Source organism: Aotus nancymaae, unplaced genomic scaffold (genome assembly GCF_030222135.1).
Source record: "Aotus nancymaae isolate 86718 unplaced genomic scaffold, 86718_ANA_hifiasm-v0.15.2.pri h1tg000033l, whole genome shotgun sequence".
In the NCBI taxonomy this organism is placed as follows: Eukaryota; Metazoa; Chordata; class Mammalia; order Primates; family Aotidae; genus Aotus; species Aotus nancymaae.
This window is the reverse complement of record NW_026988447.1, coordinates 3,261,924-3,280,464: the sequence shown is the minus strand read 5'-3', so window position 1 is coordinate 3,280,464 and position 18,541 is coordinate 3,261,924. Positions and strand designations below refer to the sequence as shown.

Below are 18,541 nucleotides of genomic sequence, written 5' to 3'. Positions count from 1 at the left end.
AATAGGTTTTGTGACTGATATCTTTTATTTAGCATAAATATTTTATGCTAAATAAATTATTTACATATTGCATGATTAAATTTATATGAGATGTCTATATCAGATGCATCTGCAGAGACACAGTAGATCAATAGTTCTAGTTGGAGGAGGCAAATGCTGGCTGGGAGTGGAGGAAGGGCTTTTGAGTAACTGCTAATGCATACAAGTTTCTTTTGGGATGCTGAAAATATTTCAGAATTAGATTATACTGATGGCTGCACAACTGTGTAAATATATTAAAACCACTGAATTGATGCTTTAAATGAATCAACTTAATGATATGTAAAATATATCTCACTTGAGCTGTTAAAGAAACAAATGTACAATGGAGATAATTGAAAAAGCATAAAATCTGTTCTTTGAACAACATTGATCATAACTGGCATGAAATATCACAAAAAAGAGATTAGGCAAAATACCAATATTTGAACAGAAAAGATGACATCACTATTGATTCTATAGACATTAAGTGAACAATATGACCAACTTTATGCTAATAAATTTGATACTCTAATTATCATTTGGATGAAACGGAGATGGCTCTAGAAAAACATGACATCATAATTGATACAGAAATGAAATAAATTATGCCTTTTATGTTTCTGAAATTCATTGAAATCTTTATTCACTGAAATGGTTTTATTTCTTTTCGTATTTTTATACAACTCTTTTTTTGGAGGTCCCCAGGAAGGAAAGGGGGTGTGTTTAATGTACCACTCTGAAAGGAAAGCAAACGTGTGTAGAAAGGAAAGTAGAAAAAGGCAGATGATTTGAAAGAAATGCTTTTACTTTTACTTATTTATTTTTATAATTTCAACTTTTGATTTGAGGGTACATGTGCAGGTTTGTTCCATGGGTATATTGTGTGATGCTGAAGTTTGGGGTACAACTGATCCTATTGCTCACATAGTGAGCATAGTTTAACCTGATTAGAAGAAAACATCACTTTGTCCCTTGAAAACGGGAAGGTAGGATAAAAGCATGATCTCACTTACGTATGGAATCTAAAAAGTTGAACTTACAAAAGCAGAGAGTAGAACGACTGTCCCCAGCGGCTGGGAGGTGGAGGAAATGGATAGATGCTCATCAAAATGTACAAAGATTCAGTAATCTAATGTAAGCCCGGTGACTCTAGTTAATAATGCTGCAATGTATACTTGAAATTTGCTAAGAATTGACCTACACACACACACACACACACACACACAGACACACACAGATACATATTCATAACTATGTTAAGTGATGAATATATTGACGAATGATTTTGGTAATCATTTTACAATGTGTATGTATATAAAACCACCATGATGTACACCTTAAATAGGTATATACATTTTTTACTTTGCAAGTATACATCAATAAAATGGAAGAAAGCATTTTTTGTGAATAAAAGGTTTTTTAAAAAATCTCTGTACTGCATTTACCTTTGTATAGCAAACTCAATGTATTATAGTAATCCAAAGATTAGCACACACTAAATTAAGACTAGGTAAAAGAATGTATGTTTTAAAATGTATTTCAGTAAATTTAAGTATGTTTCCGTGAAAGAATTAATACATGGGGGCTAGGGAGAAGGGAGGGATGAAGAGATGGAGCAGAGGATTTTTAGGGCAGTGAAACTACTCTGTATGCTACTATCATGGTGGAAACATGACTATAAGTTTTTCCAAACCCATAGAATGTACAAGACCATGAGTGAACTCCAATATAAACAATGGACTTTCAGTGATTATGACGTGCCAATGTGGGGTCAACTATAACAAATGTACCACTTTGAGGATGTTAACAGTTGGGGAGACTATGCTTGTGTGGGGGCTGGGGTACAAAAAATCTCTATACCTTTTCCTCAATATTGCTAAGAACCTAAGACTGCCATAAAAAATAGTCTTTTTTTTTTTTTTTTTTTTTTTTTAAAGACTACAAGCCAGTAGCAGTGGAGCCTAAATATAAGAAATTAGAGAGGGCCGGGCGCGGTGGCTCACGCCTGTAATCCCAGCACTTTGGGAGGCCGAGGTGGGTGGATCACGAGGTAAAGAGATTGAGACCATCCTGGTCAACATGGTGAAACCCCGTCTCTACTAAAAATACAAAAAATTAGCTGGGCATGGTGGCGAGTGCCTGTAATCCCAGCTACTCAGGAGGCTGAGGCAGGAGAATTGCCTGAACCCAGGAGGCAGAGGTTGTGGTGAGCCGAGATCGCGCCATTGCACTCCAGCCTGGGTAACAAGAGCGAAACTCCATCTCAAAAAAAAAAAAAAAAAAAAAGAAAGAAATTACAGAAAATATAGTTAATGATATGGTTCCAGGCTTTGATAATACAGTATGCATACAGTTGTATTAATTTTTAAATTTATTCTCATACGGAGAGGCAGTAACAACATTAGCAATGTTATGCCCATTGGATAGTTCTACTTCGTCTAATTTCCATAGGTGAAATTACTCAACCCATGAAAACAAGACAACCAATTTTTGTTTCCAGTCTGATCGCAATATGTATAATAAAATTTGGTTGGTATGACAATGTGTCTGTGGAAGTTGACAACTTGGTAACTGCAGTGTGAAAGCTATTTCATTTTTTATCTTTAAAGAACTACTGGATTGTTAAATTAAATTTTATTCCTGTAGGCTGCATCAAACACACAGAAACCAGGTGTCTAAGTTCTCATATCAGCATTTGAGTTGCTAGTTTCTTAATGTGGAATCACAAAGCTGTACTTATGGATTATTTCACCTAATAATTACAGTTGACAATTACTATGGTGATATAAAAATAATTTAATGGGCCATCAACTAAGAGGTGGCTTTTGGCTTTTAATATAAGGAATTGGCTTCAAATGTTGCATATATTCCTGAATTATATTATGCTAAGAAGGTAAAACATATTAAGCCTAGAAAAGAGAATCTATTAAACAACCTTACCTCTTCCTCCAGAAATGTAGTGGGTAATTATTTGCATCCATGAGATTAATCATCCAGCCATATCAGATATATCTGATATTTACCTATCCAATCTTAATGAGTCACCTTGGGCTAGATGTTTAACCAAAATTCTAGTTTCCTATCTGTGAAACAGGGAATACAGTATCTACATTAGAGACCTATTTCGAGAATCATGTATCTCTAAGATATATATGTATATATACCCCTTAGAGAATACCGCACATATATGTAAAATAAGTGTTTAGTAAGGGTTAAATACGAATTTAAATTAAGCTTGTTTTTAATGAAGTCAATATTTGTATCTTTTCCTGAATATATTTTTTTGCAGCAAAGAAGAGTGTAAGATACTGGTGTGTAAGAGCGTGGATCCTAGAATTTGATTTACTTGCGAGGCAAACTTTGACAAATTACTTACCTCTTCCCTCCAAAGTGAGGAGTCTGTACATTTCTTATAATGCTGTAGTGGGATTAAATGAGTTGTTAACATTAACATGTCAGGTACTCAAGGCATGTAGTATGCATTCAGTAAATGTTAGCAATATTTGCTTTTATTGCGTTATTTTTCTACCCTGTGTTTTGTCAAGGGAGCAAATGCAGATACACTTACATGTCCTTGTTTCATTCCCAAAGAATTTTTTTGACACATAACTCCTCTTCACTGTTCACTGGGAATATCCACTGTTTTCTGGATTTTTTCTCCTTCTCTTAACTTTTATTTCAGGTTCAGGGGGTGCAGGTTTGTTACATGGCTAAATTGTGCATCATTGACATGTGGTGTACGAATGATCCCATCACTCAGTTAGTGGGTAGAGGGTGCACTAGGCAGTTTTTCAAGCTATATCCCTCTGCCATCCTCCCCCTTCAAATAGTCCCCATTGTTTATTGCTCTCCTCTTTGTGTCCACATGTATTCAGTGTTTAGCTCCTGCTTATACATGTGAACATGCAGTGTTTGGTTTTCTGTTCCTGTATTAGTTCACTTAGGATAATGGCCTCCAGTTGCATCCATGTTGCTGCAAAGAACATAATTTTATTCTTTTTTGGCTGCATAGTATTTCATAGTGTAATGTGCTACATTCTCGTTATTTAATCCACCATGGATGGATATCTAGGTTGATTCCCTGTCTTTGCTATTGTGAATAGTGATGCAATGAACATGTGAGTGCATTTGGTATTTTTTGGTAGTTCACTTTATTTTCTTTTGGGTATATACCTAGTAATGGGATTGCTGGGTTGAATGGCGGCTTTAAGTCCTTTGGTGAATTGCCACACTGCTTACCACAGTGGCTTAACTAACGTACATTTCCACCAGCAGTGTATCAGTGCTTGTTTTTCTCTGTAACTTCACCAACATCTGCTTTTAAAATTTTTTTGAGTTTCAGGGTACATGTGCAGGATGTGCAGGTTTGTTACACAGGTAAGCATATGCCATGGTGGTTTGCTACATCTATCAACCCATACCTAGGTATTAACCCCAGCATGCATTAGCTCTTTTCCATAATGCTCTCCCCCTGCTGCCCGCCCCCTACAGGCCCCAGTGTGTGTTGTTCCCCTCATCTCTGTCCATGTGTTCTCATTGTTCAGCTCCTACTTACAAGTGAGAGTATCTATTGTTTTTTAACTTTTTGATCATAGTCATTCTTACTGGTGTGAGATGGTATCTCATTGTGAGTTTGACTTGTATTTCCCTAGTGATAAGTGATGATGAGCATTTTTTATGAGCATTTTAAAAATATGTTTGTTGGATGCTTGTATGTTTTCTTTTGAGAAGTACTGGTTCATGTCCTTTGCTCATTTTTGTTTTTCATTTGTTTTCTTTTTTAATTTTTATTTTAAGTTCAGGAATACAAGTACAGGTTTGTTACATAGGTACACTTGTATCATGAGGGTTTTTTTGTGCATATTATTTAATCACCCAGACATTAAGCCTAGTATCCATTATTTTTCCTGATCCTCTCCCTCCCCCACCACCTTCCACTCTCCAAAAGACCCCAGTATGTGTTTCCCACTATACTTCCCTGTGCTCTCATCATTTAGCTTCCACTTTTAAGTGAGAGCACGTGGTATGTGTTTTTCTGTTACTAAGTTAGTTTTTGCCCAATGTTTTAATGGTGTTCTTTGTTTTCTTTTTGTTGAATTGTGTAAGTTTTTTATAGATTCTGGATATTAGACTTTTGTTGGATGCATAGTTTTTTAATGTTTCCTCTCGTTCTTTAGGTTGTATGTTTATTCTGTTGATAGCTTATTTTGCTGTACAGAGCTCTTTAATTTAATAAGCTCCCACTTATCAATTTTTGTTTTTGTTGCAACTGCTTTTGGGGACTTAGTAATAAATTGTTTACCAAGGCCAATGTGACTAGGCTAATGAGGATAAGGATTGTGCCTTTAAAAAAAAAAACTGCTTATTTGTTGCATAGTACAGTGTTTAGCACATAACTAATTCAATCTAGAGTAGCTAGGTAAATTAATGAAGGTATTTTCCAAACTGGGTGATTACTGTGATTCAAATATTTCTGAATGAGAACATAGCCAATCATTCATTTTCTCTGTGATTCATTTATTCCTATTTTGTTCCAAGATAACAGACAGCTATGGAGCTCCAGATTGCAACTTAACAAGGTACAATTCCAAATACTAAACAATTCATTAATTAGACAGTGCAATCTGTAATGGACTTGGTGGTTAAAAATGGACTTAAGGAGCTTGTATGATAGAGAATCAGCAGAGTAATTGTGCCAGGTTAAGAACTGTTATGCTATATCATGTAACTGTTTATGAAATATTTACATGAACAAAATATTATCTATGAAGCAGCATAAAGGACTGGGAAGATATAGAACTCTGGATTCCTATTTCACCATTTTTCTAATATTTCTGAACCTTAATTTTTCTTTCTGTATAAGAAGAAGAGTTACTACCTACTTTCAGAGTTACTGCAAAGTTTTAGAGTACATGTCCAAATTCTTTGGCTTAGAATAAGCATTAAAATATTGTGATTGTATTATTATTGTGCTTTAATATATAAATTATTTTGAGAACTCATTTATTTATTTCACTTGTCTTTTACGTGGAAATAGCTCTGGATTGTTTAGTCCTATTCTAACAGGTTAATCTGTCCTGCCTGCTCCCTTTTTATAAAACAAAGCATTCCCATAAAACCAAGGACAAAGAAGAAACTTTTGGCACCTTTGTTATCTGTGAATGGGGAGAAAAATGTACCTCAGTTACACACACACGCACACACAAACACACATGTATACACATAGGGGGCCTCTGTTTGAGTATCTACCCACTGATCCTCTGATAATAAAATAAAAGTATTAAAAAAATAAAGTGTTCTAAAGACTATACATATGGCAGAATTAACCATTAAGAATTAAACATCTTTCGGAGGAGCTTACAACTTCATTTATACCTAAATTAAGCAGACAGACATGACACATTTTGATAAAGAGCAGCTGTGAACATGATCACATGACATTACTCCTTAGAGGAAAAAATTGATTCATGTAAGGAGCATTTTTAGATCAATTATTACTATTGTGAATAATCATGTTTTGACATTGTTCAGTAACTATACAATTAATGTTAATATAATATTTTAAGCTGCACAGCTAATGTGATTTTTTCCTCATGGTATGAAATTTAAAGCATCAGTCTCCCCTTTGCATTCATCAATTCAATCTGTTTGCATAACAACCATTGGGATACATTTTTAATGATTTTACTTTCTTACAAAAATCAAAGTTCTTAAAAGGCATCACGTCTTTTGCTTAATTTCTCTCATTTGTTTGTGATGGTTATTCTAATAAAAATTTAGATTTCATCCACCATTGCCTGTGGCAGTACTTAGTAAAGACTTTGTAATAGCAATTGGAAACAATAACTGATACATGATTGAATAAGAAAGAATTAAAAGGAGGGAGAGAAATGAGGAAAAAGACCACAACTGAAAACTCTATCTGCTCTGACCTGATTTATTTTCAGAATCCATGAAGGCCACTGGATAATAAACTGGCCCACTTGCTCAGAGGCTAAAGGAAGCAAGTGTGAGTCTGTTGGAAATAAGGCAATAGGTGTACAGAGAAATTTAATATACTCAACTTCCTCTTTCTGTTTGCCATTTATTTGGGTTCCAACAGAGGCTATGTTTGCGGGACAATTCTGGTCCATTTGCTGTAGGTGGATGTATGTATGATATCCTTTAACCTTGTCACAGACTAACAGTAGAATATGGGAATAACTGGCAAGAGAGTGAGAAGGACGTTGCTGGTAAATATTAACTGGTAAATTTGGTTTCTTTGTAAGGACAAATTCACATTTCATTGTCATATGCATTGGGGAAACTATCTGCAATATTCTAGATCCTTACTGAAGGCAGAAGATTAGTATAACAGAATGAAATTTTATAATCATTTTAGTTTCTGAAACTTTTACAATGTATTTGATCACAGAAACCATCTCAGACTTGTTTGATCTTTATGATTAGTTCTTCCATATTTTAAGGCATATGGCATTTCTAATAGGCAGAAATGATTTAATATAAAAGATATTGTGCTTAATAGAGCTTTATAAGAAAAATACAATCCCATTTTTGCTCAGTTCATATGCTCTGCTCAAGGAATATGATAAAAACTTAATAAACTTTGTGGAATGCATAAACAGCTCGAGCAGAGCACAACGAACGAAGTGAAAGCCAGATTGTTTCCTGTATGATTTCCAGGGAATGGCAGTGTTTATTAAGTAATAAAGAATGGGATACTAGAAGAAAAAAAAATGTCAAGTCCAGGGGCTGCGTACATTCACACTATTGAAATACCCAAGTGGGCTGGTTTAGCTAAAAACAAAGAAAATAACTGAATGAACTATGAGTAACAAGAACAAATAAGCTGATAATGATAAGACTCCACAATTAAAACATAAAACTCATTTCCATACTTCTAAAAGTCAATATAAAAGAATATAATTTTTATGCTTGATCTTTCATAAGTTTCATAAGAATGAAATTTTAACTTTCAACCATCCATTCTATTTTGAAAATAGAAGATTATGACAAAATTAAACATGAATACTTTCAGCTGCTTGTTTTATTAATACTTAGGCTGTGTAAGAAGGTATTTGGTTCAGTAGCTGAAAATTTGTCTGGCAAAACGTGTTATCAAAAAATTATGTTTTTTTCCTAGAGATTATTTATATTAAATTAGAAAAATCTTGGGATTTAAAATCTGACAGAACCCAGGCTCACAAATGCCAATGCTCCCTTCTTACTTGCTACTACCTTTTTTTCATTTGATCTTTTTGAATTACAGTTTTCCTTTTTTTTTTGAGAGGAAGTCTTGCTCTCTCGCCCAGGCTGGAGTGCAGTGACACGATCTCAGCTCACTGCAACCTCCACCTCCCAGTTTCAAGGGATTCTCCCACCTCAATCTCCCAAGTAGCTGGGATTACAGGCACACATCATCACGCCCAGCTATTTTTTTGCATTTTATAAGTGACGGGGTTTTCCCATGTTGGCCAGGCTAGTCTCAAACTCCTGGCCTCAAGTGATCCTCCTGCCTCGGCCTCCCAAAATGCTAGGATTACAGGCGTGAGCCACCATGCCTGGCTGAGTTTTAGTCTTTCCACTATTGTGCAAACAACAATATCAACTTCTCACAATGGGTATTGTCTATAAGTAATCTATAAATTAGAAGACCTAAATTCTTATGATTTGGAGTGAATTGTCTACCACTCTTAACAGTCCTTCTATTTTATTATCTGTTTGGGTAATTATATCTGCATTTTGTGTATCTGAGTACAATGGGTTGTAGCTATAATGAAATGATGGACATAAAGACTGCTTTGAGAAGTTTTATAAATAAATGATTATAAATCATTTTTCATTTTAATTTCATGTATGTGTATTACATACTCCTCCTTGAGAGTTTCTTATCTAGTTTCTCCTCTAACTTTTTCTAGAGCAACAAGCATCTCATCCTGGAACACAACATGCAGGCTAGAAAGTGTGCTCTGAGCTGATGAATGTATGTTTGAAAGTGGCAAATCACCTCTATCAAACACATAGAGTGACACTTTGTTCTTTTTTTCCTCCTAACTATAGTCTATTTAGGGCCTCAAAAAATCATCATTGATTATAGGAGTGTAATTTTCTCTGGAGTCATTGTTGACTATCTTAAATGACATTTTTTAATCTTCTTGTTTTGACTTCCATAGATTTTCAACTGTAATCATCATAAAATCTTTCATCTTCTTATTTCTGATTCCTATTTCTGACCTCTTTGGCTCTCATTTTAAATTTAATATTGAAACTCTGATTTGATTCAGTAAATTCCTTAAGGGTAGAGTCGGTATAAGATGTTTTTGTTTTTAACGAGTAAAATTGTGTTACACTAAATTTAAAAGAGAGGTTTCTCCCCTGGCTGCCATACAAGATGAAGCCCCTTCCCACCCTTAGGTTACTATTGTGAGGATATGTGCTTAATAAGCATAAAATTCCAAACCCCTCAAGGATATTATTTATTATGAAAGATTTTAAGCTCAATAAATATTTTCTGAATTTAAAATGCAGGTAGTATGAATTGCTCTACAGATTTAAAAAGGAAAAAAAAAAACTATTCTTTTCAATAAGGTCAATTATTGAGAATTCTATTCAGAAAACAGCTATAAGATTGGCTATAAGTCTGTCAATGCAGAGCAGAGAATAATCTAATAGATACATATAATCTTGGATTGTAAAGGAAAGATCCTATTTGTCTTTATGCCATGGTGCAATGCAGTGAATTATCTCATTTTTAATCTTTGTGTTTAGCCAAATGTGTACAATCCAAATAATGACTGTGTTCTTCCCCTTAACCTGAGAAAGACATGATCATGTGGTCTCTAGATTCAAACTGATTGAACTGTGGGAATCCCAGGTTCACAAATTATTACCTAAGTCACTTTGGACAGGTTTAAATTTCTCTATACCTCAGTTTCTTTATCTATAAAATGGGGGTAATTATCACATTTGCCACACTGGATTGTAGTAAGTATTAAAAATGAGAATATTTGTAAAACACTTGGAAAAGTTCTTGGAACATAATAATCAGACCATTATTATTATCATCATCTTTAGATGGGATACAATTTGTACTGGTAAGCCTCAGCTGCTCTGGATGGCAGCAAAATGGTAATAATAAAAGCATAGTTATATAAAATGGAAATGTAGGATAAGCAGGCTACTTACCAAAGAAGGAATGCATTTGTGATAGAGGCTGCCTAAACGCTTTCAATTTCCCTATTCAGGTTATACAGGAAGATTGTATTTTTCATCATTCCTACAGATCCATTAGTCTATGTCACTGGTTTCCAGTCAAAGGTATCAGGGTAGAAGTGATTCATAACACTTCCAAACCTAACCCATATATCTCTATGATTACCCACCCCTATTCTTTCTCTTCTCTGATAAACTCAAAAGCCATATTTATAATATAATAGCAGCATGAGAACTCTCCATTTTTTTTTTTGTTGTTGTTGGAGTGTCAAATTACCTGTATCAGACTGACTGGTGAGCAAAAGCAAACCTTTATCATGTTAAGTCTGAAATGTCTGAGTTTATTTATTAAAGCTCCTATCCTTGACTTTCTATACTGATTACTAAGTTATCTAAACCCATTCTTCTATATTCTACCTCAAGATCCTGAAGCTGGGAGCTTTCAAAGCAGATTTCTTCTTTGCCATTAACCTTTTGGTTAGGTTCTGCCAATGGTAGTCCTGAAGGCAACTAGGGGTCAGGAGGAGAGAGAAAGGACTCCTTCATGTTTATCCTGTTTGTCAGTGTCATTCCAGGAATGCTTCTTTAGGTCAGCAATTGACATCGCGTCCAGGTCCTAAGTTTATTTTACACTTGCTGAACTATCTTTATTGCACCACCACCACCCCAAATGTGTACAAATAGAGAAGTGCATCCCCTTCAGGGCTCTGGGTCCTAGTTCTACAGGATCCCACCTCTGAACCCCTGAGGCACCTGTATCTGCTGAGAAGCATTCCTCCTCAGAGATCTGACACACAGTTTTGAGGGGCCTGTCTACTAGCCTTCCAGGCTCTACAACTCCAGCCTCCTCCCTTTGTTACTCTTCTGTATGAGTGGTTGTTACTTCTTCAGATATTAAACTTGTGAACCATTTTGACATTTTAGCTTTCCAATACCAGATTAAATACTTTTGCATATTATATTCTCTTTGTTAAAATTGCTGGTTTGGTTTCTGTTTTCCTGACTATACTCCAATTTTTATACTATTAAAACACAGAAATTTGAAGCCAAAGCCTGTGCCACCATAAAAAAATTTAAAATATATAGCATTTCATTAATTGTTGGGCAATGGGCAGAAAGGAAACCGATTTCGAAGGTAGAAAGCCATCTAGTTGCATAATGTTTTGTCAAAACTCTTGGCAAAACTGCTGCTTAACTAGAGCGGCAGACAGTGAGTCTGCTGGACAGGCAGTACGCAAAAGAGACTGGGAAACCAAACTTTAATAGTGCTTGTTGACTATTACTGGCTACATTTGGCAGCATATTACAAGAGGAACATGAGCAGCTAGTGTGAAGGCAGAAACATAGAGAAACAGAATACAGAAGTTTCCGGGACTTATTGGGCAAAATGGCTGGCTTCCTCTAAAGCCCAAACGGTAGAACATAACATTGATGAAGGCACTGAACAACAAAGGTCCAGTGAAGAGTTCCATTTGTGTAACGGACTTAAGGCAAACCCTACTAAGATCTCAGGGAACTGTAGTACTAAAATCCCACGTTTCCAAAAATATAACACTTAAATGTTTAAAACTTAAAATAACTCTAGGACCCATAATCTTCCCCAAACAAGAAAAAAAATAATGTAGCTCTCAATAGGCATTTCAAACTTAGGTAAGTAGAATAATGGAAAAAGAAAAACATCTAAGAAGTCATATCCAGAGGCTAGAGACAACTGCGGACAAGGAAGATATCCCAGGGAGTTGGTTAGAGCCTATTCAGAGCCTCCCTGACCTCTAGATTGGGAGACTTTATAATGTCTGTCCAGCAGGATGGTGCCTGTGACTGACATGTGTAACTGATTCTTTCTTTAGCCAAGCATCACAGTTGATTGTGGTTTCCCTTTTCCTATGCTTCTCTTTTATATTAAGTGTGTGGGAAGTGGTTTGCAAATGCAATTAGTTCATAGGTGATTCATCGCCCTCATTTGATGAGGACAACGGCTAACCAGAGAGCATGGATTTGTGGTGAAATTAGTGACTGAAAGAATTTTGAGTTGTCACTCGTGAAGAGTAATACTCTCTTTTCAGGAGATAATGGAACATGACATAAATATCTGGTGATCAGTACGATGGACTATGGCAGAGATGGGCTAGATGCTCACTAATTCCGTCTCCTTCTCCTGGCCACATAGAAAGGCAGTATTTGCCAGCTTCCCTTGCAGTTCAGTTGGGCCCTCAATGGAAGGATGTCCATGCATTCAAGGCTGCTCCATAACAGCCTATGCTCGATGTTTCACAGTCTTTAATTCCCTCTGTGACCATGTGCTTACAAAGGCAATATCAAAAGACGGAGTCTACATCTTTAAATCATGATTTGGCAGTGAACCTCCAAGGAGAGCTGGCCAACACACATCAGGCCATAACACCAGGAAGAAACCTCTTATTTTCTATGTTAAGAAACTGAGATTTGGGGGGTTGTCTAGAGGTTATCCTGTAATATAGCATTAGATTTAATTACTAGATTTAATTCCATTGGTAACTTGATATCTTTTTTGTTATATTAAAATTATTTGAATATGAAGAAAATGTCATCAAGAAATTGAGATTATGAGGTGTAGTGGAAAGAGCTTTGTTCTGAGAAGTTCCATTCCTCGTAACCCCTTTACTAGATTATCATCTAGTAAATAATAATTACTAGATAAGCGGCACTGGGAAAGTCAATTAATTTCCCTGGGCCACAGTGCACATCTGTAAAATGAAGTTGCTATTAGGTTTATTATTAGGTTACCCAATTATAGGCAGAAAGCCAGGCCAGAAATTTGCTCAAGGCTTTTATGGTTTTTGATCTATGATTCCATGAAATAGGAGTTAAGCACTAAAGCACAGGAGTAATATTATTTTTACTTAAAAAATGTTTGGTTATCGCATGATACCTGACAAAGAACAGCTGTATGCATAAATATTCTGTAATAGAATGTTTTAGTAGTAGTAACTCATGCCCTGCAGTTTTATGCTATCCAAATATGACACATTAGTCATTTTAGAGACAAGACAACTCAGATGACAATTTCAAAACGAAACTATTCCCTAAAACTTTGAATATCTAATAGTTTTACACACATCTCTCCACATCTTCAGCCCTCCCCTTATAATCTAAGGATGGGATTTAAGCAAGATCCTCACTTCTCTTTCTATGTTTTATCAAGTGAAATTCTATTCTTTCGGATGGTTTCTCTTAATATCAACTCACTAAGGTTAATTCAAGGTCACTATTTCTACATAACTGTTGAGGTCTGAATATGTGTGTCTTTCCAAAATTCATGTCAAAACCCTAACCCCCATGGTGATGGTATTAGGAGTTGGAGCCTTTGGGAGGTGACTAGGTCGTAAGAGTGGGGCCCTCATAAATGGTATTAGTGCCATTATAGAAGAAGCCTGAGGAAGCTTGTGTGTTCCATCCACCACGTAGGGACACAGTGAGAAGGCACTTTCTCTGAATCAGAAAAGCAGGCTCTCACCAGACACCAAAACAGCCAGCACCTCAATCTTGGACTTTCCAGACATTAGAACTGTGAGAAGTAAATTTCTGTTGTTCATAAGTTATCAGTTTATGGTATTTTGTAATAGCAGCCCAAATATACTAAGACAGTCAAATAAAAATTGTAAAATAAAACAAAATATAAAGAAAAAAAAACCCACAAAAAACTAAATGATTCTTCATTCATATTTAATTATATGTTCAACTGCTAATAAATCAGGCTAATAGAAACACTTTCATTCTTATAAAAAGGTAAAACAATAATTAAAATATATCTAATATTAATTTAAAACCTGGAGACCAAATGGAATTTTCCTCCTTAAAATTAAAATGAAGAATGTTGCAGCCAAATCTAAACAAAGAACATTTAAAACTCATTTTGCTAATGAGTACTTTGTCCTAATCCCTGGAAAATAATGGCTAAAGCCAAGCATTTAAACTTAAAGCAGAAAAGAAAACGTGAAGGAGAACATTCTTGAATTGGTCTTCAAATTATTTTTGCAATTGTGTAATTCACAATTTGTTGTGAAAATTATAATTTTTAATTCTATTACTGAGACAGTTTTAGAAAAAATATAGAAAAATACAGAAGGTAGGATTCTGATTTTTCAAAATCATCTTTAGATGACTCCGTACTTACTTTCCTCCTACTGATTCTACTGTACAGTATAGAATCCAAGAACATGAACTTTAATTTACATAATATTTAAGGTCACTAACATAATAAAAGGATGATGTCCAAACTAATAAAAAGAAAAACAGTTGTTTAATTGGAATTAAACTCGAATATTATGTCACTAAGGTATTTGTATTAGTTTGCTAACCAAATCTATATGAACATATTATATAACACAAATGCAAATACTGTTGTAAACAAGGATAACATTTACTTATAAGGTCATCCTCTCCACATTTCTTTAGCATTCTATATACATACAAGCCAATTTGAGGTAAAATAACTTTCCACTCACCAACGTGGAGGTTTGTGAGGCGTCAGCCAAATCCCCTGAGATCTGGGGTGTTCGCGTGTTGTTTGGAATTCTGTGAGGGTTACGGGCTATCGCTTCACACCAGCCCAGCATTTTCTCCTTCCTCTTATCCCTTTTCAATTTCTGAAATTCTGAAAATAATTTACATTCCCTGAAACAGGTCACTTATTTTAGTTGTGTTTTGGAAAATATATATAATCAAAATTAAATCAACAATATAACAAAATACTAACGGAGACTTTTTTTTAACCAGGGGTTATAAGGAGGAAAAGAAGAATATGCTGATTATTAATAATATCCTAGAGTCACAGGACAATAGAAAGAGTATACATCTCTTCAAAGGGCCTAATATCTTTTATACCTCTCTTTGTGACATTATTGTAGACAATGGGAATTCCTTGTGCCAGGTTCTAAGTGTTATTTTCAGGGATCAACTTTTAACAGCAAGTCCTTACCTCAAGAAGTAAGAACAGACCCAGTTCCTGATAATATCTACATATTTCAATGACATCTAAAATTTGGCATAGCTTTTCAGCTAAATGTCCTACAGAAGCAGAATAAATTGAATATAGGCCAGTGATAAATATTACTCATTTTGGCAGTGCCATGATTTTCTTTCTCGTAAAGTTCTGCCATCTACATTTTTTTTTTCTTGGAAATCGAGTCTCTCTATGTCACTCGGGCTGGAGTGCAAAGGTGTGATCTTGGCTCACTGAAAGCTCTGCCTCCCAGGTTCAGGCGATTCTCCTCCCTCAGCCTTCCGAATAGCTGGGATTACAGGCACACGCCACCATGCCCAGCTAATTTTTTGTAGTTTTAGTAAAGATGGGGTTTCACCATGTTAGCCAGGATGGTCTCGATCTCCTGACCTTGTGATCCGCCTGCCTCGGCCTCCCAAAGTTCTGGGATTATGGGTGTGAGCCACTGCGCCCAGGTGAAAAAAAATTTTTATTGCAAGTATAATAAATTTACTGTATGACATCTATCACCAGTATAATCTATTCAAAATTAATAATTTGAAAAATCCTTACTATGTCACAAATAGAAATATTTCACAATTCTTTCTAGATTTCTAGAACTTCTTATTTGGGGGAATGTTTTGTCTCTGAAAAAGTCATATCAACAATGACTTTTAACATAATGGAGAAACATTGTTTCCCTTGTAAAGTTTTACAGCCTACTTTTCCACTCCACCACCCTCCGTAATTAGAAATAGTTTATTGCAGATCTTTAGTTAAATGCATTACACTGTCAATTAAATATCAAAAATAATGTGGAGTAATTATTTTTCACAGCATCCAAAGCAATTAGCAATCTGGTGCTTTATAACATTTAAGAGATTCAAAACTGCACATTTCATAGCACTAAGAAAAGTAACATAAAGAACAGTTGCACTAACAGATTGATGAATTATTACTCTAAATGAAAAAATACTCAAGTTAAATACATCTGAACAATGTAAACAGGAAAATGATAAAAAGATCTTTTATAAAAAATGTCTAAGATACTCAACAGAATGGATTTCTTAATAAGACCAGCAATGTAATGCGAGTGACTCATTCAACTGAGGTAGAGAAAAATAAGGGGAAATTGGAAACAATTGTTTGAATGGGGAACAAATTATTCGTGCTTGGCCTTTCAAACACATTGCTTGAGATTTATTTAAAACTGTGATCTATTCAATACAAAATCTGCATATCTAATTTGCACTGTACAGAAAGTAAATATTTCCTCATTCCCATTAACATTATCTTGGTTACTCATCAGCTTTTAACTGCATTTCTTGAAATGTGCTAACAGTAAATGAAAATGAGGATCTTTATTCAAAGGCAAGAGTAAAATGATACATAATGACCAAAACAGTTTAATCAAGTATAAGAAAAGGTTCTACTTCTAAATCATTTACCAGTTTTTTTCAATTTTAACTCTATAATTACTTGCAATCACTATAGTACTTATAATAAATTGCTAAATTCATTCATGAATGAAGAACATAATTGTGTGGCCCACAAAATTATGACACCAGCAGTATCCATTCTGAGATGTGTTTGTAAAGGTAGCCAACTTCTTATGTCCCATTCAGATTCTTTTTGATGCTGTGGTAGTAGTAGCTTTGTCACTCCTTATTCAGTCAACATTAATCCGTCAATATTTATGAAGCCCCTACTATACTGTAGGTACTGAAGTAGGAATAGTAGTCAAGAGAGGATAACTTTCATTTTTTATGTGATTTGGATCCAGTGCAGCGATCTATTCTAGAGAATTTTAAAGTCCGTGAACTCTGGGATCTTTCTGATCTCTAATTTTTAGATTTGTATGCTTACTTGCCTGCTGCTCCTGATCACGTCTTCCTTGAAGCTTGCCTGTGCAAATCATCTTTTTGAACTGTTTTGCTGGACTGCTGTCAACAAATCATCATGACCAAAGCTATAAACTTCTGGCTACACCTGCTGAAATATTATAATAAAATGCCAACTTCATTCTAGTTTTCTATTGCATACAACTGTCATTATCTTATTTTAGGATTATTAGCTGGGCTAAATAATTCAGAAAGTTAAAACACATATGTTTAATATAAATAATATGTCAATAATCATTAAATACTCTCCATGGACATTGTACAGACTATTTTAAGAGAGCAGAGAAGAAACAAGATACATTGCTATGGACTGGAAAGTTTATAATGTATTTTGAACATATATGAATGTTTATACAGACAGTTAAGTGTGTGAGATGAGACAGAGCAATCTAACTACACAGCTTCCTTTCAGCTTTTTATTATATTAATGTAGAATATGTGAAAACAATAAAAATGTCTGTGATGGTTGCATTTCTATATCTGGACATTCATTTCATGTCTAAGAGGTAAATTTCATTTAATGACTTACTCTAAATAATACACATCTTCTGCGTTGTCAGCTACCTTAGAATCATAGCATCATCTCTTGGAGAAGTCAGTCTCAAAAGGGGCTGAGCATTTTGGTTCGTGCCTGTAATCCCAGCACTTTGGGAGGCTGAGGTGGGCGGATCACTTGAGGTCAGGAGTTCGAGACCAGCCTGGCCAACATGGTGAAACCCCGTCTCTACTAAAAATACAGAAAATTAGTCAGGCATAGTGGCAAGCACCTGTAGTCTCAGCTACTACTCAGGAGGCTGGGGCAGGAGAATTACTTGAACCTAGGAGGCGAAGGTCGCAGTGAGCTGAGATCTTGCCACTGCACTCCAGCCTGGGCAACAGAGCAAGACTCTGTTTCAATAAGTATAGCCTCAAAGAAGCAACATGAGTATAGGTGCAAATCAGAAGGGAGAGAGAGAGTGGAAAACAAGGAGAGACCATTGCCTTGCCCCTTAAATCTCTGTTGGTAAGGGGGTGTTATAATTGCCCAATGACAATATCTTCTTTTCTGTTATCACAAAACACTTAAAATTTGGATCACATTTCAAAAATATTTTCTTCTTTGCATCATTGACGCTAAAATATAGACTTTAAAAATAGTTTAGGTGAGTTGAGAGAACTGAAGAATTTAAATGTTGATTGCTGAGCCTCTGTAGACCAGCCTTCTTCCTACACAGGTCTGGAGTACTCATCATATTTTTAGGTGTAAGAATGTGCTGTCAGCCAGAAGGGTAGGCAAATTATAAGCATTTATAATTAACCCCAAAGCACTTTGAAATTTAAGTATCATTAGTAATATATCAAAATAGGAAAGTGGTCATTAAGCACTCATGTTAATTGCTATCTAGCCATTGAACCAAGCTAATATGAGATGCAGCAATGAGCAAGTCATATAATGATCACAGGA

The 18,541-nt window shown here is 35.2% G+C and overlaps 1 protein-coding gene across 5 annotated transcripts in view; it reads right to left on the bottom strand.

Annotated features, from left to right (window-relative positions):
- The window catches only part of MARCHF1 (membrane associated ring-CH-type finger 1), an 883,830-nt gene that overhangs the window by 288,226 nt on the left and 577,063 nt on the right, over nt 1–18,541 (bottom strand). For 4 of the 5 annotated variants that reach the window (XM_021676609.2, XM_064383766.1, XM_064383768.1 and 1 more), the window contains one exon: nt 14,721–14,869. The exons of the other annotated variant lie outside the window; for it this stretch is intronic. In XM_021676609.2, the coding sequence (XP_021532284.1) occupies nt 14,721–14,831 (111 nt within the window). In that variant the 5' untranslated portion in view covers nt 14,832–14,869. The remainder of the gene's footprint in view (nt 1–14,720; nt 14,870–18,541) is intronic. 5 annotated transcript variants of the gene reach the window in all.